The sequence below is a fragment of the Achroia grisella genome, unplaced genomic scaffold, assembly GCF_030625045.1.
Source record: "Achroia grisella isolate CSIRO2021 unplaced genomic scaffold, CSIRO_AGI_Agris_v1 utg157, whole genome shotgun sequence".
Classification (NCBI taxonomy): Eukaryota; Metazoa; Arthropoda; class Insecta; order Lepidoptera; family Pyralidae; genus Achroia; species Achroia grisella.
This window is the reverse complement of record NW_026712653.1, coordinates 2,413,570-2,437,099: the sequence shown is the minus strand read 5'-3', so window position 1 is coordinate 2,437,099 and position 23,530 is coordinate 2,413,570. Positions and strand designations below refer to the sequence as shown.

General features: G+C 41.7%; 1 protein-coding gene across 1 annotated transcript in view; it reads right to left on the bottom strand.

The window, feature by feature from the left end:
• Positions 1-23,530, bottom strand: part of LOC131840995 (mediator of RNA polymerase II transcription subunit 13) — an 80,906-nt gene that overhangs the window by 4,592 nt on the left and 52,784 nt on the right. Inside the window, exons 4-20 of the mRNA XM_059189222.1 lie at positions 18,090-18,173; positions 16,475-16,629; positions 15,978-16,111; positions 15,405-15,554; positions 13,845-13,930; positions 9,374-9,509; positions 8,100-8,213; positions 7,539-7,711; positions 6,599-6,767; positions 5,868-5,990; positions 5,191-5,472; positions 4,455-4,704; positions 3,675-3,982; positions 2,803-3,003; positions 1,832-2,082; positions 1,378-1,515; positions 368-1,181 (exon numbers count right to left, since the gene is read on the bottom strand). Of these exons, the coding sequence (XP_059045205.1) occupies positions 368-1,181; positions 1,378-1,515; positions 1,832-2,082; positions 2,803-3,003; positions 3,675-3,982; positions 4,455-4,704; positions 5,191-5,472; positions 5,868-5,990; positions 6,599-6,767; positions 7,539-7,711; positions 8,100-8,213; positions 9,374-9,509; positions 13,845-13,930; positions 15,405-15,554; positions 15,978-16,111; positions 16,475-16,629; positions 18,090-18,173 (3,568 nt within the window). The remainder of the gene's footprint in view (positions 1-367; positions 1,182-1,377; positions 1,516-1,831; positions 2,083-2,802; positions 3,004-3,674; positions 3,983-4,454; positions 4,705-5,190; positions 5,473-5,867; positions 5,991-6,598; positions 6,768-7,538; positions 7,712-8,099; positions 8,214-9,373; positions 9,510-13,844; positions 13,931-15,404; positions 15,555-15,977; positions 16,112-16,474; positions 16,630-18,089; positions 18,174-23,530) is intronic.

Genomic DNA, 23,530 nt, shown 5'->3' with positions numbered 1-23,530 from the left:
TTAGCATAAGAAATGAGCAAATGATTTATCTTTGTTTATTTAAATAAAATGGTAAATAAGTTGATGGCATACAGTAAGTGTTATCTGTTGCCAATAAACATGAATAACACTACACTGTAGTAGAGATTACATTATTCTATATCTCATGATCCTAAGTGGTCAATCTTTAGTTATTCTGTAATTTTATTGCCTCATTCTGTAACCCAAACATTAGACAGAGAGTTCAATAAATGACCTTAAATAGTCGTGTAGTGTTAAGAATTTGCTTGAAGAGTCATCATTAATCTTTACACAACATACCATTTCAATCATAAACCAAGTAATGAATTTAAAAATTACAAATACAGCGAACATTATGTAAACGTACCTTGATGAGCGGGTTGTGATGCCTGAGATGGTGGTGTATCCTGTTCGCGAGCCGCAGCAGCGCGTGCAGGGCGCGGGCGCGCTGCGCGTGCGCGGCGGGCGGCTCCACGAGGTAGAGCACGAGCGCGGGCGCGCCGCCCTCGTGGTCGTCCCAGGCGGCGGCGGGCGGCGGGCCGGGCGGCGCGGCCGGCTCGTCGTCGGGCGCGGGCTCCGCGGGCGGGCGCGGCGCGCGCTCGCCCTCCAGCAGCGACCGGTCCACGGCCAGCGCCGCCAGCGCGGGCACCACGCTCGTGCGCAGCGCGTCCGCGTACGCGCGCACGTACTCGCCCAGCCGGCCGGCCGGAAGCTCGCCCGCCCACTCCTCGCACTCCGCCTCGCTGGCGTCGCGCTCGCGCTCGAAGCCCGCGCGCACGATCCCGTCCCGCGCGATCCGGTGCACCGGGTGGTGGCGGCCCAGCCGCAGCGCCTCGTACGCCGCCGACAGCTCCCGGAAGAAGGTGCGCAGCGGCTCCGACAGCACCTCGCCGTCGGCCGCCACCACCACGTACGCCACGTCGCGCGCGTACGAGTACGGCTCGAGCGCGAGCCGCTCCCAGTGCCGCAGCGCGTACGGCGACAGCGAGATCCAGTCCCGGTCGTGGCCGACCAGCAGCGGCGGCACGGGCTGCGGCTCGCACAGGTCCTCGTTGCCGCGGCCGGCGAGCCGGTGGAACTGCCGCCAGGTGAGCGGGCCCGTCACGCCGTCCCACATGCGCGCGCCGCAGCATCGTTTCTGTATCGCGTCTTGGAGGAGCGGCCGCAATCGACGCATTAATCTGTTAAAGTATTGTAAATATATATTTTATATAACAATAATTAAAAATGCACAAATAAATTATACTTTATTAATTAAATTTAGATAATTTACATACGTATTTTGATTTGATTAAGAATTATATTTTTCTTATTAAATTTGACTTATCTCGGATATAATTAGCAATTGTATCAGGTTGAAGTCGTAGATACACATACCTGACTACGTCCCTGGAGGAGCGCGGGGCGCGCGCCCCTATGAAGGGCCAGCGGTGCACGGCGCCCCCCGCGCCCGCGCCCGGGCCCGCGCCCGCCGCGCGCAGCGCCCGCGCCGCAGCCGTGCCGCCGTCAGAGTATCTGCACACACAAACAAACAAAATAAAGTTTGTAACCCCCATATGATTTAGTAAATAAAGAAGCCGCACAAGAGAGCGTGAACGAAATTTAGACGACATTGAATTTAATTAAAAACATAAAAAATATTATTAACATCTATTTCCCCGTAAGCATACCTTGTGTTATGGGCGAGAAATCGAATCATCGGCAATAAAGCGGTGTGCTACACTACGAGACTACCGAAATCGTCTCAATTGAAATTAATTTAAAAATCATTCGGCATATTATGGCCGCTGGCTGCGTGTATCGTAATTTAGTTATAAGGCATGGTACTCACTCGAGCAGGTTGAGCCGCAGCTCGTCCGGCGGCGAGGGCGCGGCGTGCAAGCGAGCTGCTCGCGCGAGCGCACTCGCACTGCCGCCCGCCAGCGCCGCGCACTGCGCCACCACCACGGCCGCCACCTCCGCCAGCCCCCCGCCGCCGCCCGCGCCGCCCCCGCCCGGGCCCGCCCCGCCCGCCCCGCCCGCCCCGCCGGCCCCGCGACGCGGGCTCGGCTCCTCCGCCAGGCCGGTTATTTCCATCTCATCCTGTTGACACAGAAGTACACGTAAAGCGACGGTCCTATGAAGAGTACAATATACACAACAAGGGATTCGGGAAGTGGACAACTACATAAACCTAACAATGAGTGTGTAGAACTGGAGTGAAGTGTTGACGCATGTTTTAAAGCCTGTCATCTGTATTCAGTCGGTAAACGATATTTTCCTTTTTAAAGCACATAGATAAAAATATCCGCTTCTTTTGATCTAAGTGCTTTAAAAAGGATATATCAGTTACCATAACAGGCTACTATCATCAGCATCGTAGCCCTTTACAACTATAACTTGTAGTCATTGAGGCTTTGAACAGGAACAGGAAAAGGCTACTGAACAGCTTTGCAAGCAGAATAAGAGACATGACAAAGTCCTAGTCCTTTGGAATCGCAACACATGAATCACAGGTATTATTTGAGTTTAAATAGACTATGATTATGTATGGTAGTGCTATTTACAGTATATAGGAGACGATATCTGTTTACTATCGTATAGATTTTTAGTTTAAACTTATTAATACAACAAACGCGAAAGTTTGTGCTGAAAATTGATAGATCTTTGGATTTCACACACTATTGAACTGATTTTGATTATAACATGATGAAACTTTACAGTAATATAGTTTATACATCAGATTAATACATAGGCTATAGATTTCATGCGGGTGAAGCCGCGGTCACGGCTAGTTATTAATAAAAAAAATCTTATATAGACCTCATAGAAGAGTCCGGCGCGGTGCGCGAGGCGCCTGTTGACGATGGCGCTGAAGCCGCAGGTGCAGCGCGTGGGCTCGTCGTCGGGCGGCGCGGCCGCGGGCGAGTCCACGGGCGAGTCGTCGTCCGCTCCCGCTCCCGCGCGCGCGCCCGCTCCGCTCAGGTACGTGGCCGCGTCCGCGCCGCGGATGTTGCCCACCACCTGCACACACACGATTATATTATTATACTATGCGATCATTATGTTTCATCCTCTTATATTTTTTTTAAATAAAGCTATATGTATGTATTAGTGACAATTATATTAATATTAATAACAGTACTAAAGTGTTCACTAAAATATACAGTTTTAACCTAATGGTTAGCTGGTAGCTTGGTATTGCCATTACGACATTAAGTTCGGCATTTGTACATATATTTTGTAATATAATATAGTAGTAATGTAATCAACAATAAATTAATAAAATAATCTAAACAGTTTAGTCATTAGGAAGAAATTTTATATTATTATTTTGGACGGTAATTAAAAAAATATATTATCAACTTTTTTAATATTTTACATTTAATATCCAAAAGATAAAAATACAATAGTTACATATTTCGAATTGATAGTATTGGTAGAATTATAATAAACAAACCAACATAGAAAAAACATAGAACTTAAACACACATCTTTAAATAACTAACCTATTTTATGAATATAGTTAAACGGGTTTTAGCACAAATAATTTTATGGCAAATAAAGGTATGTGCATAACCTCTCTTATTTCGACTAGGTTGCACTAACCCGCGGTCACGAGCTAACCTAGCTAATTTTTTTATCTTCGAATAGAAACGTAATAATAAAGTATGTCAGCGCGTGTGTGTACGCACCCTGGGCCCCGCGTTGCAGACGCACAGCGTGCAGCTGTCGAAGTTGTGGTCGCGGAACACGTTGAGCACGGTGTCCGCCAGCAGCACGTTCAGCAGCAGCGGGCACGCGGCGAGCGCGGCGCGCGGCGACGGCGGCGACCGCGCCGGGGACCGCGCCGCCAGGGGGCCCGCCCCGCCCTCCGCGCCGCCCCCGCCGCCCCCGCCCGCACCCACGGCCGCGCCCCCGCCCCCGCCCCCGCCCGGGCCCGCCCGCCGCGCGCGGGCCTCCCGCGACTCCACCACGGGGGAGGCGCTCCGTTTCACGCCCGCTACGACAAGCACATTTATTTATTACGATCACTAACATAAGGTACAGCCAATACAATATTTCGTGCTTTTCTAACGATTTTACAAATAACTGTTTTTAATTTACAGTTAACCGTAGCATACTTTGTTACAACTAAAGTTGGATACTAAATTTAATTATAATATTAATTTAATTAAATATACATATAACACAGTTGTGTGACAAGGAAGGTCAACTTTTGAATAGTCATATCATTTATTTGTATAGATACTACTAATATTAACAATAACTGCACAACTTTTATTGTGTAATAGTAGATGGATGAAGACAAACAATATATAATAATTACAATAAGTCAGCTTTATTGTTCAAAACAATGTTTTCAAGGCAACCTTTCGTATTTCAACCGACAGGTAGAGACCACGTATATTAACAGATGAATCGCGCACTTTGCTGACTCGATTGTATACAAATATTAAGTTGCGAGTACAAACCTGTCCGGTGGTCGGACGTGGCGGTGCCGGTGGTGGCAACGGTGGCAGTGGTGGTAGTGGTGGTCGGTGTGGCGGAGGGCTGGTCGTGGGATCGTTTTGCTGGCTCGAGCTGCCAGCGCGGGCGGTACACGGCGTCGGGCGGCAGCGCCACCGCCGGCAGCTGCTGGCTCGGCAGCGTCGCCAGCGGCGCGTACTTCGACGACCCCACACACTTATACATCGTCGGTGGCTTGAACACGTACGACCAGTCCTGCGTACACATCATTTCGATATAGTAAACTACATATTTACGACTCATAGCGTAATCTTGATGTTACAGATTTATAATACAGCAAGATGCAATTTGTAATCTTTTAAAAGTACATACAATTTAAGGGGTGGAGGGTGGGTGTTATTTATAGACAGAAACTAATCTATTAAGGACAGTTTTCAATAAATGTCATAATTACTCGAAAGGGGCCGAAGGGTATATTAAGCCGTAGGGATATGAAAGTACCCACGGTAACGAAGAATTCTCGTTCTACGCCTTTCCTTGAGTCTGAGTGAGTCTCTATGGACCCCATATGGGGCGCGTGCGCGAGCAGCGCCGCGTGCGGGTGCAGGTGTACAGTGAGCAGCGAGCAGTACCTCTATGGGGTCGGGCGGCGGCGAGCCGGGCAGCGCGAGGCGCGCGTGGGGCGCGTGCGCGAGCAGCGCCGCGTGCGGGTGCAGGTGTACAGTGAGCAGCGAGCAGTACCTCTATGGGGTCGGGCGGCGGCGAGCCGGGCAGCGCGAGGCGCGCGTGGGGCGCGTGCGCGAGCAGCGCCGCGTGCGGGTGCAGGTGCGCGTGCAGGTGCGCGTGCAGCAGCGGCGGCGGCGCGTCCTCGGGCAGCGAGAACCCGGGCGACGGCTGCGGGTGCGCCTCCATGCTGGGCGGCGTCGGGAACATCTTGCTGAGCTCCTCCGCGCGCACGCTGCGCCCCACGTACCGCGACTCCTCCACAGACTTGTTGGAGTCCGGCGGGGTTTGTACTTGCAGCTGAACAATAAACACCAACATCAACCGCCACCCTTCACAGACCTTAACTTTTTTGCTAATTTAATTGTAAAAGGAATGTAGTGTCCAATTAAATTTTAATTAGTTAAAATATCCACTGGGAGAGTCAGTCTGCCATTCCAGCTACATAAAAAGCTAATAAAATTTTATGAAATGTTACCATAGCTGAAATTGAGGTATGTTAGTCTTGTTTTTTACATAAATTTTGATTACTGATATTTATAAAATTAATAACAAGTATCGATACTTAAAAAAATATTGGTTGAACTCACTACAATGCCCATGCAAATGTCTGTTCAAACTTAGTTAATATACAACCACACTTTAGTTACATTTATGTCTAGTTTTTATAAAGTATGTAAAGGGTGTACACTCACAAGTCTTACCGTCTCATCGCCACTGGCCGCATCATCTGAGTTCTCAAATATTTGATCCAGGTCTCGTAGCGTTGGGCACAAACCATCCGATGTGAATAGGTTTTTGTACTCTTTTCCGTCCTCCTGAATTTTATAGAAAATAAAGACATTAATATGTGCATAAATGTAGAATAAATAATAAACTCTTTGTGAAATTAAAGTAAAGTTTCACTCAACAAAAAATCCAACTATTAGTTAAAAGATATATCAATTTAGTTAAGATTAAAGATTTTATTAAAGGTTCTTAAAAAAATCAACAATAACTTTTTAAAGTGTTACAATATTATAATTATAAATGTACATTTTTTTGTGTACAATAACAAAATCGTTTTCACAAAGCAGTATGTCAAGTAGAAAGTATTTGTATTTGTTGTTGTTAATTTAAATAGAACAGCTAATAGACAGCAAGAAGTACCAGGAAAGCAGATCTATGCAAGAGTATTACGGCTACAATGTACATAGTATGGCCGGCGGTTTGTTGTTATTATTTTAATACGCAGTGGTAATTGGCAGCAAGAAGTACAAGGACAGCTAATCTATGTAAGAGTATTTCGGCTACAATATACATAAGTACGGCGATTTGTTGTTTTTAATTTAAGTCCCAGTACTAATTATCAGCACAAAGTACCAGGAAAGCAGACTTATGCAGGAGTAACAAGTCTAGAATTGACATAGTACGTCGGCGTACTAACCGGGTCGGGCTTCTCATGCTTGATGTCGAGCGGCGCGTGGTCGGGCATGGCCGGCATGGTGGTGTGGTGGTGGCCGGCGTACAGGTCGCCGCCCGACGCCGCGCCCAGCGCCAACTCCTCGCGGAACGTGTTCTCCTCGCTCTTAAACCGCTTTACAGGGTGCTCCAGCCTGTGTACGAAAAATAGAGGAGGTTTAGTTAAATGGTTCCTTTAGGAACCACAGTGGTCATTCTTGGCAAATTCGCTCACTTAATGTCATTCTTGTTCTTTCATACTTTACTGGTATATTGTCAGTGGCCACTATCAACACAGATATAGAATAACATCCCATTTTCTTCCCTAGAAATATTATATTTTTTTTATTGGAGGATTGCTTGCTAGTGCTTGAACCTGTAGCACTGTGACCTATATAGATACTCTTGTACCTAGACCAGTCAGGGACAAGAATTGCAGAATATTCTTAGAAGCGATGGTTTTTATTATCTTCTCAGGATAGAGTGTAAACTTTCCCAAGGAGATACTACGTTTATTATTACGTATCTGATACACATATGACATAGTAAGAAATCAAATGTGGCCTTATTACGAACACAACAGTCGTATGCTACAACGACGCTGTTGCGCTAACAGGCAAATACTATTGCGAGTCATAGATTCACATTTCATTTATCTTACAATAAACATGGCCGTTTATAATACTCGCATGTTTAACGTAACATTCTTTCAAAAATTAAGAACTACAGGACACTACACAGTCTCAGAGTAAATATTTTAACGACAGCTTTAACTGCAAGTGAAGTTGGTGGTATTTGGGAGGCGTCTATGAAGTCGACACTCCTTTCCGTAGACGACGATTTTAGTCGGGGTTTTCGCTCATTGTACAAGTTATAGTCAGAGTGGTGTCCCGTTTACGTGCCGGGGGACGGATACGGATACTGACCAGGCGTAGACGGTGGTGTAGTCGTAGAGCATGTGGAGCGCGTGCTCGTCCTCGAGGGGGTCCGCGCGGCGCTCGGCGGGCGGCAGGTGCGGGCGGCGCGCGGGGCAGCCCCCCGCGCCCTCCCCCGCCGCCGCGCCGCCGCCCCGCTCCGCGCCGCTCGGTGGGGAGTCGCCCTGCGTACACAAAACAACATTAGTTAAAACATCACATGTCATACACACTATGTTCACATCATATTTTCTACAAATTTGGTATACAGAATCTCTGTGTGGTAATGAAGTACAAATACAATATTTCATTTTCATCTGTAAGATGATGTTAGAGCCGACTAGGGAAGTAACACAAAAAGAAGATAGACGAAATAGCAGTCTAAACCATTGCAGTTTCGGTGGCGTTGGTCGTTTTACTGGAATGGACTATTGAGACAGATTATTAAAAAAAAAATCATTTAAATTACTTTCATATACCGAAATAGTTTCGCTATTGAAAAATTAAAAAGTACAGTACAGTACAGTAGGTACAGGATTAAAGCGACAAAACATGACTATGCATGATAGTGACCTGCGCGTAGTTCTTGGCGGGGGCGGAGGGCGGCGCGGGCGTGGGCGGCGCCAGCGGGTCGGGCGTCGGCGCGGGCGTGTGCAGCGACGCGGGCACGCCGCCTCCCGGGTTGCCCTGCGGACACAGACCACACTGCGTTCTAATACTTATATAATATACCGCTACCAGAGCAAATATTCAATACATATCCATACACTGCGTACTAATAGTCGAATCCTCGCTGTACGTAATACTACATTGTACTTACTTCACTGTAATTACTATTAGAGTTCCGTAATTAGAATCATTACTGTGCAAGGGTCATACGCAATATTGAGAAGCGTTCAATATTTTAAACCTACACCTGCGGGCGTACTACGAAGTTTTATTCCCAGGCAGTACGCTTAAATTAAACTGCCTGGCGATTTCGTATTACGAACGCTATTAGCCAACTGGTCACAAGTTCCGGGAGCTGCTGGGGTATTTCTTCTCTGTCACACGATAGATCCGGGACGCGTATCGTGTCGTGTGGTGCGTACCTGGGCGGGCAGCGGCGTGTGGTGCGGCGTGTGGTGCGGCGAGGGCGGCTGCGCGCCGGCCGAGGAGGGCGCCGACACGGCCGCCGCGTGTCGCGTGTCTCGTGTCGCGTGTCGTGTGGTGCGTACCTGGGCGGGCAGCGGCGTGTGGTGCGGCGTGTGGTGCGGCGAGGGCGGCTGCGCGCCGGCCGAGGAGGGCGCCGACACGGCCGCCGCGTGTCGCGTGTCTCGTGTCGCGTGTCGTGTGGTGCGTACCTGGGCGGGCAGCGGCGTGTGGTGCGGCGTGTGGTGCGGCGAGGGCGGCTGCGCGCCGGCCGAGGAGGGCGCCGACACGGCCGCCGCGTGTCGCGTGTCTCGTGTCGCGTGTCGTGTGGTGCGTACCTGGGCGGGCAGCGGCGTGTGGTGCGGCGTGTGGTGCGGCGAGGGCGGCTGCGCGCCGGCCGAGGAGGGCGCCGACACGGCCGCCGCGTGTCGCGTGTCTCGTGTCGCGTGTCGTGTGGTGCGTACCTGGGCGGGCAGCGGCGTGTGGTGCGGCGTGTGGTGCGGCGAGGGCGGCTGCGCGCCGGCCGAGGAGGGCGCCGACACGGCCGCCGCGTGTCGCGTGTCTCGTGTCGCGTGTCGTGTGGTGCGTACCTGGGCGGGCAGCGGCGTGTGGTGCGGCGTGTGGTGCGGCGAGGGCGGCTGCGCGCCGGCCGAGGAGGGCGCCGACACGGCCGCCGCGTGTCGCGTGTCTCGTGTCGCGTGTCGTGTGGTGCGTACCTGGGCGGGCAGCGGCGTGTGGTGCGGCGTGTGGTGCGGCGAGGGCGGCTGCGCGCCGGCCGAGGAGGGCGCCGACACGGCCGCCGCGGGCGAGGCTCCGCCGCAGCTGCCCGGCGAGCTGCCCGCGCACCCCGCTCTGAGAAAACGATCCACACCGCTGTCTCAATCCGCCCTCATGGAAGTTTTACACTAGCTTCTTACTCTGGAAACTTGCAAGTCTATGGAGAGTGAACGAATATTGGACGGTCGAATTTTGTCGAGTCCATAGTTCAGTAATTTATAAAAAACGTAATTTTTCTCTCATGAATTTGACTACATCTCTATCATGTGTTTGTTGAACTATCAAACCATTTGTCGCTTTTATCAATTGTGCATAGTCTGCTCCCTTGCGACGTCCGTTCTATTTAGTCCTTTAATTTTTTTTATATACTGGATGGGTTAGTCAGAAGCATCATCAACTTTCTACGACGAGGTTAACGTAATATTCGCTAGTATATTTTAATCCAACGTGGGAGAAGACGAACCTGAAGTGATGACGAATTAAACGAACTGTTGTGGGCGCAGTATGCATATAATATTTGAATATTACTCAGAAATAACCTCCATAGACAACGATGTTCTTAATGTTCGTTCATATTTTTATGTCACCAATTTCCAGAGTGAGCTAGTGTTCAAACTTACACACACAACGTAAAATTTCATAAAAACTATTCACCTTGATATTTTAATGTGATACACTTTTGATTACAACCTTTTATAAAGGACAGTGACAAAAATCCTGATGAACCCAGATGATTTATCTAATCAATATGAATCGAGCGAGTTAGAGCCTTGAGATGAAAGGTAGATGTTATTATGTTTCGTGAACATTGCTCCGATGTTATTATATCACAGGAAAATAAAAACAAATATAAAAATTATAGGTGATCAGACTTTACAAATGTGCGAATGAGAACGAAGCATCCGTCTGCGCCGACGCACAGATATCTTCGCCACGGTATAAGAAGATATGATATGCGAGTGATTTGAAGACGACACATTGAAACAAATTGATTAAATGTTACTTGTTTATTAATTTGTAAATATTAAAGAGTGTTTATATTGTAAATCACTAGAAAACAATGGTCACTGTCAATAAAGAAATAAAACAACAGGATATAAAACATTTAAAGACAATTATTTAAAAGGAATCGTCCATTTTAAAGTTAACATTTAGAAATAAATCAACCACTAAAGTTGACCTTATTTCTTACAAATCACTTTTTTTTAATACATCAATTAATTATAAACATTAATTAAATCATTTGCAAGTAAATGACTAAATAGTTAAAACATTTTTTACATGTCTGCTACATGTAAAAAATGTTTTAACTATTTAGTCATTTACTTGCAAACTATATTTTTAATTTGAACACAGTGCTATAGACCCTTTATTTAATTATTACAGAATTTTGGCGGCTCATTCATATAGAAGTAGTATTATTTTATTAAAAAAATGTCTATATTACGATATAAACACTCTCGAACGCACATAATATGAGTGAAAAATGAGGGACGTGACTAGCGAACAGTTATTACGGAATTAACATCGGTAGTTTTGACTCATCATTAGTATTTGTAAAAGACTTACATAAAATAACAATATTTTGATTGTATGTATCATTTACATTATAGGCTCATCGAACACGAATTTTGTCATAAAATAGATGTCAATTCGTTTGCTGCAACTATTATTTTGAGTACAAATATAAATTTACATCGCTCAGGTTTCACTACATATTTAGTGTACGTGATCTTTAGATGAAGTGAGAATGAAGTTGTGATTCACGCAAATAACAGTAGTCGTCAAACTTATAGCAAGGCCATTGTGTTTTGGCGAATGTTAAGTGATTTGTTACTAAAATGTCATAATTTTAGTTTACACCGAGATGTGATATGTCTTCTCGCATCCCATAAAACTACAAACATTGTAGAACAATATTAAAACAAGGTTTTTATATCATCTAGAAGAATTAAATGAATGCGCACTGTGGGTATTATAATAGCTATTTATTATAGCCATAAACCTTACCACTTCTTATTCAAATCGGTTCTTTGGTAGTTCTGGTTCGAAGAACTAAAACTAGTAAAGGCTTTCTTTTGGTCCTTCGAGCCGGATCACAGTTGGTCTGCTTTATGGCTAATAAGAAATTTATTACTGTTTAAAGACCCCATTGCAATATGCTACGTGGTCAATTCTTTTTCTAGTCAATTTACATTTATAAATTGTCTAGGAAAACACAACTTTAAGTATTAGAAATGCACGGTACAGAGCATGCAATTAATATAACAATAAACATTCGATTATTTCATGCAGTATATGTAATGTCTACTATATTATAAATAATTACATAATATTAACTCATGTAGGCACTATAGCATGCAGGCCAAGCGACATTTTATTATTCATCGCTCGATATGACATGACGATGTAGCCAGGCTCGTCGGAGTGTCGTATTTATATGTGATGTATAACTCTGTCCCTTCGAGGCGAATACTTATATTTTCAATTACGCATACAATTTTGAAGCTCACCTGCGGCGACCTGGCGGCGGTGCGTGTGAGTATAATGAGATGAGGCATCGGTCGGTCCTACCGGAGGCTCGTACATGAACAGAGTGTAAGCATCGGAGCGGGTGGCGGGAGTGGCGGGTGTGGCGGGTGTGGCGGGTGTGGCGGGTGCGGCGGGTGAGTACTCACAGCGGGGGCGGCGCCCGGAGGCGGGGCGCGGAGGGCGGGCGGCGCGCGGCGGCCGGGGGCGCGCGGCGGTGGAAGGGCGGGGGCCGCGGGCCGCGCCGCCGCCGCCACCTGCACCAACACAACGCTAGCTGCGGCCGCGACCCCTCCCCACCGCGCGGCGCGCTTCTCACACTTTCTCACTCTCTCCCTCGGCCCGCTAACCGCGGCGCCGGACACGGCTTCCGACGTTCCCACTCCCATTTTACTATCTCTCTACAGATTTTTGACGCTCGTTACTTTGGCGCTACCGATAATGTGATCGCTAATCATGCTTCGCGAGCGTGTGCGGTCACAGTACTCGCTCAGTACTGGGATGTATAGCATCCGAGGACCTCGCATACATTTGGCTCATGCGCTGCGGGCGCTCAAAACTGACACGGAATCAACGGGGAAAACTAATGTCTATTCAAACTTGTATATAGAATTGCGTTATAACTGTGTAGACGTTTCGATATCTGAAGCCATGTCCGGCGCCTGCTTTATCACCGCTAGTGGTCCTCCTCGTCGCCATATCCGCCTCCGCGTACGCCCGCGGGCCGCGCGTGTCTTTTACGTCCCGACGTGTCCGGACACTGCGTTACCGTTCTTTTTCGATCGTGTGTCGATATGTTTACTGTATAAAACATAAGCGACAGATTTTCTATCACCTAATTAGGATGTACGCAAGACACGCGAGTACAAAATTAAGTCTTTCCATAGTTCAAATTAATCAGATACTTATATGTGTTAAGTAATCTGAATACTTCACAAAAATATATCTAGAATCAGTAACAAGCAAAATCAAGCTAGCTCAATGTAGAAGAGAGTTTAAAGTGTGAAAAGTGCCTGACCGCGACGTAATGTAACGAAGGAATCTATTCCACTTAGTCTATATTGTGTATCAATTTAATCTGATAAAATTTGTTATACATCTCGTACTGTTACAGATTCCTTCGTCGCCTGAGAGCAACACCATCGAACATGTCAACACGTCCGTTGGCAAAGCAGCTGTAACCCTCTACTGCTTAAAACTACATAATATATATAAAATAAATATATCACTATATAAAACATTCACAAACATAACATCTACCTATATATCTACACGGCAGTACCCGGTTAAGTCTACGGCGCCGATCACAGCCAATTTGACTTATGGCTTAACAATAAGGTTCAATGTTGACCGTGATACACGCAGGGCTCATTCGAATGCAGCTCGTAACTACAGAATTGAAATTATCAAAAATACCATACATATATATATATATTATAAATGCAAGACACACAACGTTTGTACTACGGCTATATTATACTGCTCCTATCTACTATATATAGTATGACACGTACTATAACACTATCGAATATTTAGGTCTCATACAAGAATACGAAATTAAAATAATTAGAAAGAGTTATTATATTAAACTTTCGTGTTTACTATATATTACTTACATTGTTAACCGGATTTAATCTTATGGTAAATAAAGATCGTAATGTACTCGCCGTGGTCACGAGCTACTCGTAACATCGAGAGAGGTAAATATCTTTATTTACCATAAAACTATTCGTATTAAGACCCGGTTAAGAGTACAAATAATGTATAGAAAGAATTAAAGGTATAGTTCGATAGGGTCACGAGTATACGTCTCATATGTAAGTATAAATATTGCGTATAGAATATAAAACAGCGTATACATAATGCGTGGCGTGCACTCACTTTGCGCAGGCGCAGCTCGTCTTGCGGGTGGGGTCCACGAAGTCGTCGAGCTTCTCGCCGCTCGAATCGTTGCAGAACGACTCCCCCTGAAGCGTTATTCATTTATTTATTAGAAAACCAACAGCTGAGAATCATCATCTGCTTCTTCCTGATCCTATGTATTGAGGTCGGCGTAATATTTTTTTCTCTTCTATTCGTCCCTGTTCGCTCGTTATTTACTTCCTTTCTTACCATATCATCTTTCACACAGTCCATCCATCTCTTTTTGGGTCTTTTGCCCTTATAATCATTCACATTCATATGTAACATCTTCCTCAAGATATCTCCATTCCTACGCAATACATGGCCATACCACGACAGACGATTATTCTTTAACCTCTCCGGCACCTAACCAACAGCTCAGAATACAATATATTAAATCAACAGTAGTATTTCTAGAGAACCAATACCAGGTTTTCAAAGGTTTTAAAAAGGTGTTAACAATTAAATCAGTCACATCACAATAGCATGCATTACTGTGCATTCATTCATTGCTAAATTAAATTTTAATGTTAGAATAGCTGAACTGACTACTGCTGCCACTAAGAAATTCGATAGTGGTAGACAGTTTTTAATAATTCTTTTTATATCGGAAGCACACTCAGAACAGATACAGCAATGATATAAGTTCCGTTTCCTGCTTCCAATGTTTACAGTTATTGTTTTATTGAGTACTACATTTATACCACCTACTGTCCGCACATTCGTACGCGATCTTTATTGATAGAGATAAAAAGTAATTTACGTCGTTCATTATGTAGCCGAAATTTTGATTTAAGGCAAAATTAATCATTTTTGCTACAGAATTAATGTGTGTATAGTAGAGATGTGCCGATCATGACTTTGGCCGACTAGCCGATTAGGCGGTTGCAAAGAAGCCGATTAGTCGCCAGACTAGTCGACGATCACGTTTTCGGTGTTTTCCGTAACGCTTCGTTTACTACTGAATCGCGCTTAAGTCGCAAACGCCGCCTGCGGACGTATCGGCACGTGTACTTGTAGGTATATTTTTTTTAACATTTAGACAACGATTCTCGTAATGTTAAGTGTAACCAATGCCAAATAATAATTTCTCGTGGTGGGCAGAGAAAAACAGCGAATACTAGAATTACCGACATCCAACTACTAACATTTAATTTTATTTTGTTTCAAAATTGGAAGACTGATTGATAAAAATATTAATAAATAATCGAGGTTTTTGTATAATGTAATTCCAATAATAGTAAAAAGCCGGTTCGGTGTCGACCAGTCGCCGACTACAATAGTGGCCGGATAGTCGGCTTTACCGACTAGTTGCTGACAAGTCGGCACATCTCTAGTATAAAGCCTAAAAATAAATTATTATATTGATAACAATTTTAAAATACACAACAATGATTTACGACGCATATGTGGAACAGTGGTGACGTAATTTATAGTAAGTACATAAGGGTATAGGACTAAGGCGTCGAATGGGCGTAGTTAGACTGTAGGTGTAAAGTGCGTTGATAGTGCATGATATGTGTGTGTGTGTGTGTGTACCTGCAGTAGGTGGGGCGCGGGCCCGGTGAGCGCGTGCAGCGTGCGGCGCGCGAGGGCGGCGGCGGAGGGCGGCGGCGCGGGCGCGGCCTCCATCTCCGTCACCAGCGTGTACGGCAGCGGGTACCGCATCCGCACGCCGCCGCACACCACCTGCACCACACAACCAACACTCGCGGTTACAAAACTGACAACTTACAACACAACAATACCGTGTAAAAACTGTACTGTCTATCTGGTCCTTCGAGTCGGATATGAAACATAATATAACATTTATTTATTTATTAATTTGAATATATATATATATATATATGGGACACGGTTACCTAGATACGTCAATATAATAATTGCAATTAATAATGGCTAGTAAGACAAACTCAATATTGTCTACTGAGAACTGCCGTATCCAAACTATGTCACCCCAACTTACATTTTACGAGTGTTATTTTAGTATATAAGATCAATATCTTTATTACATTTTGTCAGTCTATTATCATCTATAATATCCATCGTCTCAACCGACGACAACGTATTATTACCACACAATATATTCAATAACAATTTTCCAAGTCTCACCTCTACTGCTCCACAACCCTGCTCGAGCGGGTACAGCTGCCGCCACGCATCCAATAGTCTAGCTGTGGCGGGATCACTGTCGGTCCACTCGCGGTCCGTCAACGTGCCCTCCAGTCCGAATGGAGCCAGGATCACTGTTAATATCAGTAATACAAATATGAAAACACATAGAATACTCAAATGACAATGCAACTTAGTCGTGATACAGTAATAACACTTTACACGCTTTTTTATGAGTATATTTGAATTTAATAGGAATTTACAACTATTCCTCAAATAAACTAAATCAAATAATCTTATTAGTTTCCTCATAATAAAAAAATTAGAATTTTTTCATCTTATAGTAGGATATAAGATAACGAAAGCAATCAAATCTAATAATAAAAGCTGTTCGCAGATAGACAAAAGAAAATCTTACAGTAGGTTGCAAATTGTCTGAAAAGTTTCTTAGTCTTTGAAACAGAAAAAAACAGTGGGTAGAATGAAATGCGGCTTACCCTTCGCATCAGCACGCCTGCCAGCAGCATGGAGCGCTTGCCGGCGGCGCGCCGTCAGCGTGCGGACAGGCGGATGTTGTCGGACGTCCACGGACGCGCAGACGGTGCTCTCGCCGTGCAGGAAGAACGCGAACGAGAACGACAGGTGCCACGGGCTGGAACACGAGCATGTATTGTATTAATTAATTATAATAACAATAATAATAATCTTTATTTTTCTGCTCAAGGAATCTTACAATGTAAATAAATTATTTTAACTTTCATGTTTTTGCTTGTGAGAGGCTGGAGTCTGTCTAGGTCGAAACTTATACTACAGATCTCCAGGCTCTCTCTGGGACCTTACTGTATTATTAAATACGTCTTTAGTTATTGGATTAATTAATTAGGAGTAGGTACTATCGTATTGTGTACGTATAACACGTACGGGATACTGAATATTTAGTTTATATCCAGATCTATTAATTGTATGTATAAAATGTGTATTAAATCACATCATCATCAAATGGGGTAGAGAGGGGCATTATCAAATGTTGACAAGATACTTGACATGCCCAGGCGTCGCTGTTATACTTAAATCTAAAGCGGCAGGAGGAGGCCCTACTACCTTATCTATATAAAAAATAAAGTAAATAGAAAAATTTAAACTATGTTCGAAGGGGAACGAAGTTACGCTCTAATGTCTTAATGAGCACAACACAGATACCTTCATTTTAATATAGGAAGAATAAACCGCTGTGACACAGTTTCAGTTTGAACAAGACTCATTGAATATAGCCTGTACAAATTGTTCTTCCATACATCCACACTATCAAGTAGTAGTTTAAAAGAAATCATTAATAGTTAAGTAAGTTTTACTCCAATAAACTATTCGTTAAGAGCTATAGTTTTACAAAGAGATATCGAAACAGAGAGTATTTTGAAAGGTTTCGAACAGAAAACAGACTGCTTTGAGGGCAAGGGATTGTAAGAAATTCAAAAAATTTGGCATGTTGACAGTAATATATGCTACATTGGGTGATGTCCAGGTCTCTCGCGGACTTTATTCTCATCCTATCATCTACCAGAGCCCAGTCGGAGAATTCCGTTAGTATAGGTTGATGCACCATTTCATCGTCTATGCTACCGTATCAAAACAGTGAAGTGATTGGTTAGTTTGCTTGAATGCGACAATCTCAGAAACTACAGGCTAGAATTGTATTTTTTTAGTATATGTAGCATGTTTCGCGAATAAGCATATAAGCTACATAATATCACCTATGATCACTATGAAAGGTGCATGCATTAATGAAAAATGTTGCAAAAATGGAGAAATAAGACTCTTTTGAGAGTTTCCTCTCTCTTATATGATGTAGACGAAGTTGAGCGGGTCAATTAGTCTCTAATACAAACGGCCCGCTTTTTACTTATTAAAAATAATTAATGATAGATTACATTTATCGCCAGTCATATTTCATGTCTCATTATAATTACATTGTGGCCATGTAAGCTTTTTAGTGTCAATAAATTAATGCCGATATCTATACTTTCACTTTGAAACAAGTTTTCAGGACACCAACATATGTTGAAAACTCATTCATTCGCGGTAGGTATAAGGTTGATAATCTGTTGTTAATACCTCTTGCCGACGTCCTCCTCGTCGCCGTCGTAAGGTTGCACGAACCACTTGCCCAGCCTCACAAAATCTCTCGACAGGAGACATCTGGAATTAAAAAATATATATTATAGCATGTGTTAAAATTACCAAGATATGATAAGAATTTTAAAAAAGAATATTATATTTGTTGTACATTTATGTTAAATTTAACAATTAATTATTATTGAAAATCATGTATATGTATATATTTCTATAAATTTACTATTTGTTACTGTACTCTTGTTAATTAATTTCATATTCTCTGTTAACTTTATAATGCCTTTATACGCAGTGATGTAAAACTTTTTAAGAATTAGTCTATTGTTATTAGTGAAAGCCTGTCAGTGGCTTACTGTGATATATATATTGACTTTATTTAAGATGTACTTGAATAGCCTTGGTTTTCCTTTAATAAATAAATAAAAATAAAAATAAAATAAAAAATTTAACAAAAATATAATTTTATATATGGCAACTCTCTGCGTTCACCATACTTGTAACACACTATACACACCATAGTCTAAATAGTAAAGACATTGTAGACTTCTATTTAATATTAAAAATCAATTCAATTTCAGAAAACAGATTCAGCTTAACTACTGTACTGAAAATAATTAAAATCAAAACCATCCTTTACAAAACTAAACCAAAAAGCATTGCATTAAATACTAAATTTAAATATTTATTTGTGCTTATCGCCAGTGGACATTATAATTATAAATATTAATGCCTAAAATAAGGATAACATAACAGTGTTAAATAATGTAAATATACAATTATACTAACTATTTTATGGTATAACATAATTACTGGCGTATGAATCAAATATGAATAAATCATCAACAATGGGGAAGAGGTATATTACGTAAATTCTATTTATCTTCTATTTACATATTTTTAAATAAATACACATTAAATCCAAATCAAAACATCATTACTCATGTAGGTCTATTACAGACTCTATTACATCAAACATTATCTATATTTCAAATCTAGCGTGAATTAGTTCGCTGTGCTTTCGAGCTGAGAAGAAAGTAGCTTAAGTATGGGTATATATTTTATCGAATTAGGTGTTGTTTTGCGGAAATCTATTTCATTACTTAATGGATTTATATTGTTTTGTCTAATGCCGCAACCATTATTTCGAGACCACATATATTCAGTGCGGAAACCTGATCGTTACTACTGGAAGCGTCACCACCTTGTTTATTGGCGATCAAATTTATTGCAATCTTTGGTTGCTTGTGTTGCATAGTTAAGTTGTTCAATACATTTAAACATAAAGATACAATTGTCCCACTTGAACTAGTATAGAATTACTGTATCTCAGATGACATATACCCTCCCAGGGTGCATTATTTTCCATTTATTAACATTTATGTTACATAAACAAAAAAGGAAACAATAAAAATACATAAAGCCAATTAAAGTTAAATAAATCATTATTTGCAGCCAACCGTTACTGAGTCAACAGTAATATTATGTACAGGTGTTTACATTAATTTGTTGGTGTTGTAAGAAATAATCATTAGCGATCACTATACCATAACTATATCAGTATATGTGTTACAAGTATCGCCTGCAGGCCATATACTCTGATGAGTAACGTCTAAGTATGAGTGAACTAATTGTGCAAGCGACATTTCTATAATAGTATGTCATTGTTAATGAGACTACAATATACTATAGTGTATTGTAACATGTAGGTACGTATAGTGAATAGAATGTTCTGTAACAAAAAAAATGCCTTTATTTGTAGTAATAGCTGGGAGGATAAATGTGTACCTCCAGAGTTAATATATACATACATAGATATATAATATAATAAATACTTTTTTATTTTACCACTTCACCAGCGTCTTAGTATGAGTGAATACTAAGACGCTCGATGTTTTAGTGGTTTAGCACAAGGCCCTACTCTTAATGTTTCAGGTTCGATTCCTCCAACGATACAAATATTTGTATTTACGAGTATGAGTGTTTGTATTGGGTTGTTTAGCGGCAGGAATAGTAAATAGGTAAACCAGCGTAGACGACTTTTTACTTTGGTAAATTATGAATTATATGGATAATATATTACTTCATAATTCACATCAAAAATCATTTGTGACATTTATTTATCATGTACGACATTTTAGCCGCTTATGAATGATTTTTTTTTTATATTAAGACTTTTTCCCTATTGCTCGTCTCCCTTTCCGTACCGTCATAATGACAAATTCATACCTCGGAATATGTTAACACATTGGGAATACTAATTATTGTTTTTGTGTACATTTATTTCATGACACAACTTGTCCTTATTGTGTTACTACGAAAGTCAAAGTCAAAATAATTAATACTATATGCGGTCATTCTTTTGCCTATATATTCATAATTTTATATGCTCAAAATGTAGCTGAATATCTACTACTATCTGTTACCTATTCAAAGTAAATATATAAATAAAAAATTTATCAAAATTTCCGTCCATTACTAGACTGCTAAATTCAAATTCAAAATCAAAAATCATTTATTCATGTAGGACATTTTAGCCGCTTATGAACGTCAAGTTTTTACATTATAATTTTTTCCCCTACCGTCCAGTAACTACTAGTACTAGTAGTAGTACTAACTGCATCAGTTTAGAAGAATTGACAAGAATAACAACTGAACATTTTTTAATCAGTCATTCAATCAATGCTAAGTACGTCACGATATACATATTCTAAATATTTCTTAAAAACCTGTCAGTCAACGCAATCCAATTACAATTAGCTTCCTTACAATTCCACGTCTAGAACACGACTGGCATTCAAATTAATTCGATGAGCAACTCTTTTAACGACTGCCTCATGGACAACAATCTTATAGAAAGCGTGATTAGTATTAAGTATGAATATAAAAATACATACTTTTCTCTATAACTATTTCAACGTTTGAAAGTTCCCTCCAATATACTAGCCACCTTAATGAAGGAAGACTACTGGCCGAAGGGAGTCGTGTATCCGCGCTACCATAGCATTTAGTCGTCGTCAGTGCCGTGATCACGAAGACAATTTATATTCTTATTTCATATCATTACATAGTATAAAACCAAGTCGCTGTCGCTGTCTGTCCGTCCCTATGTATGCTTAAATCTTTAAAACTCCACAAAAGATTTTGAAGCGGTTTTTTTTAATAGATAGAGTGATTCAAGAGGAAGCTTTATATGTATAATACATGTACACCCGGGCGAAGCCGGGGCGAGTAGCTAGTATATTATACTTTAGTCTGTAAGGTATATATAGATTATTAATAGCCCCAAATAATAACTTCGACATATTTATGCTTAAGAAATAGCACATTACAGCATATATATGCTGTACTACCATATTATACTTCCTTGTATACTCTAATTGATTCTCATAATCACATTGTATAAGTCGGGAAGGTAAATATCAATTCAAAGCGCATACGCAGCGCCCAAAATAACCCATGAACTAATTAATTTGGATATGTATCGGTTGGGTAGTTGGGTTATATTAATATTGAGTCGCTTGTAACGCTGTTGGATATGTTTATCTATCTATCAGGGTAATTTTTTTTATAGGTGATTATAGAATGGTGCACTCGCCTGCGCTAACGGTTTACGCTGGCGGGGCACCAGTGGAAGATGATAAGACGAGTATGAGGTCAGGTTAGCCTCATGACAATTTCACGAAGAATTTATCACGATGGTTTCCAGGGGGAACCGCGTGGAGGTCAACCTGACATGGTATATTGCGTGCAATGAGATCATCATCCCACATTACCATCCCCTTTCCCCCTCTATCAGGGTATTAGAAACCTATGTAGACGAGTCCGTTAGATTATGTAGAAGTAGAAGAATATTACTAATATTATAAGCATGAAGGTTTGTGGATATAGATGGATGAATGGATGTTACTCCTTTACGCAAAAACTACGGAACGAATTTTGATGAAACTTTACAAAATTATAGTTTACACATTAGAATAATACATAGGCTATAATTTAAAAAGATATTATTGAAATTAATTAAATAAAATAAGTGTGTTACAGACGAAGTTGCGCGACTCAGCTAATGCGTGCATAATTCATATTTTTGGATGTATGAGTACATACTGTTTGCATTAACTTGGGTGTTTCCAATTTATACGATGAATAGATTTACAAAACAAATGTGGTTCTATAGGTTGTTAGTGTTTATAGAACAAGCTCTGCTTAGTTTAGTACTAGCAGATGATTTATAAGTGTAACATCATCATCTGCTTCTACATTATCCGTCAAATTTAATTAATATTATTGACATGTAATATTAGTAATAGTAGCGATATAATCTTTTATCTTGTAACTCAAAGCAGCATGCTTATAGTGGTTACCTATAAATATGAGAACAGTTAGTTTAAAACCATTAGAATTGTATAGAATTATAACAGATTTTTATTGCCGTACCTTACGTTGGTAATCCTTAAAAATAAATAAATAAATCCCATTTATTTGGGGTCGGCACAATAAGTGTTCTAACAAAATAATAATAATAATAATAAATAATAATCTCAGGACAATCACACAGCGCCATCTAGACCCAAGTTAAGCTAGATAAAGATTGTGTTATGGGTACTAGACATCTGATACAAATACATAGATAATTTGTTTTTCGTAAAAACATACATATTATACATAGAAAATACCCAGACCGATACAAACATATACATATATATAGTTCATACTCATGAATACAAATGTTTGTGCGGTGCGAGGAATCGAACCCGCGACCATCGGAAGTAAGGCGGTGTGCTAAACCACTAAACCACCGACCACCACCTATTTACATGAAACCAGAACAAGAAGAGTCATACACGACGTGAAATGAAAACATCTCATATCGTCTGATAAGTTACGACTTTCTCTTAAAAACAAGAGGAAACTGGAGCACAGTGTCGTCTTATTACACTTTTACAGCCAAATTACGCCATTCGGCGGTGAACATTGTTTCACCTTCCTCTAAGGTCGGTGGGAGCGCTTTCGGCGGGGTCATCGGCCGGCGTGGCGCGAAACTAAACTCAGTACGATATCGGTGCGTTGCAATGGCAGCACACTATGAAATCTACGGGTCATTCTTAAATTATGTCGTTAAGGGGATTGGAGGGGGTTGACCAACTATGACATTGTATGACAAGACGTCAGTTCCCAGACGTCCCATTCAAAATGTAAATCCAGTTAACAAAATTTTTAAACTTTGGGATTGTATTTTTTTTTGTAAATGCAGTAATTTATTGCTTTAGTACCTACCATTAAATATGTGACTTGCTGTGTTTTTGATGCAAACATGATAAAGACAATACAGAGTAATCAAATACAGTGCAAAATAACTCTGTTAACATTCTTACAAATATCATAAATATGGGGTGATATGATTATAAAGAGACAATACAAATTTT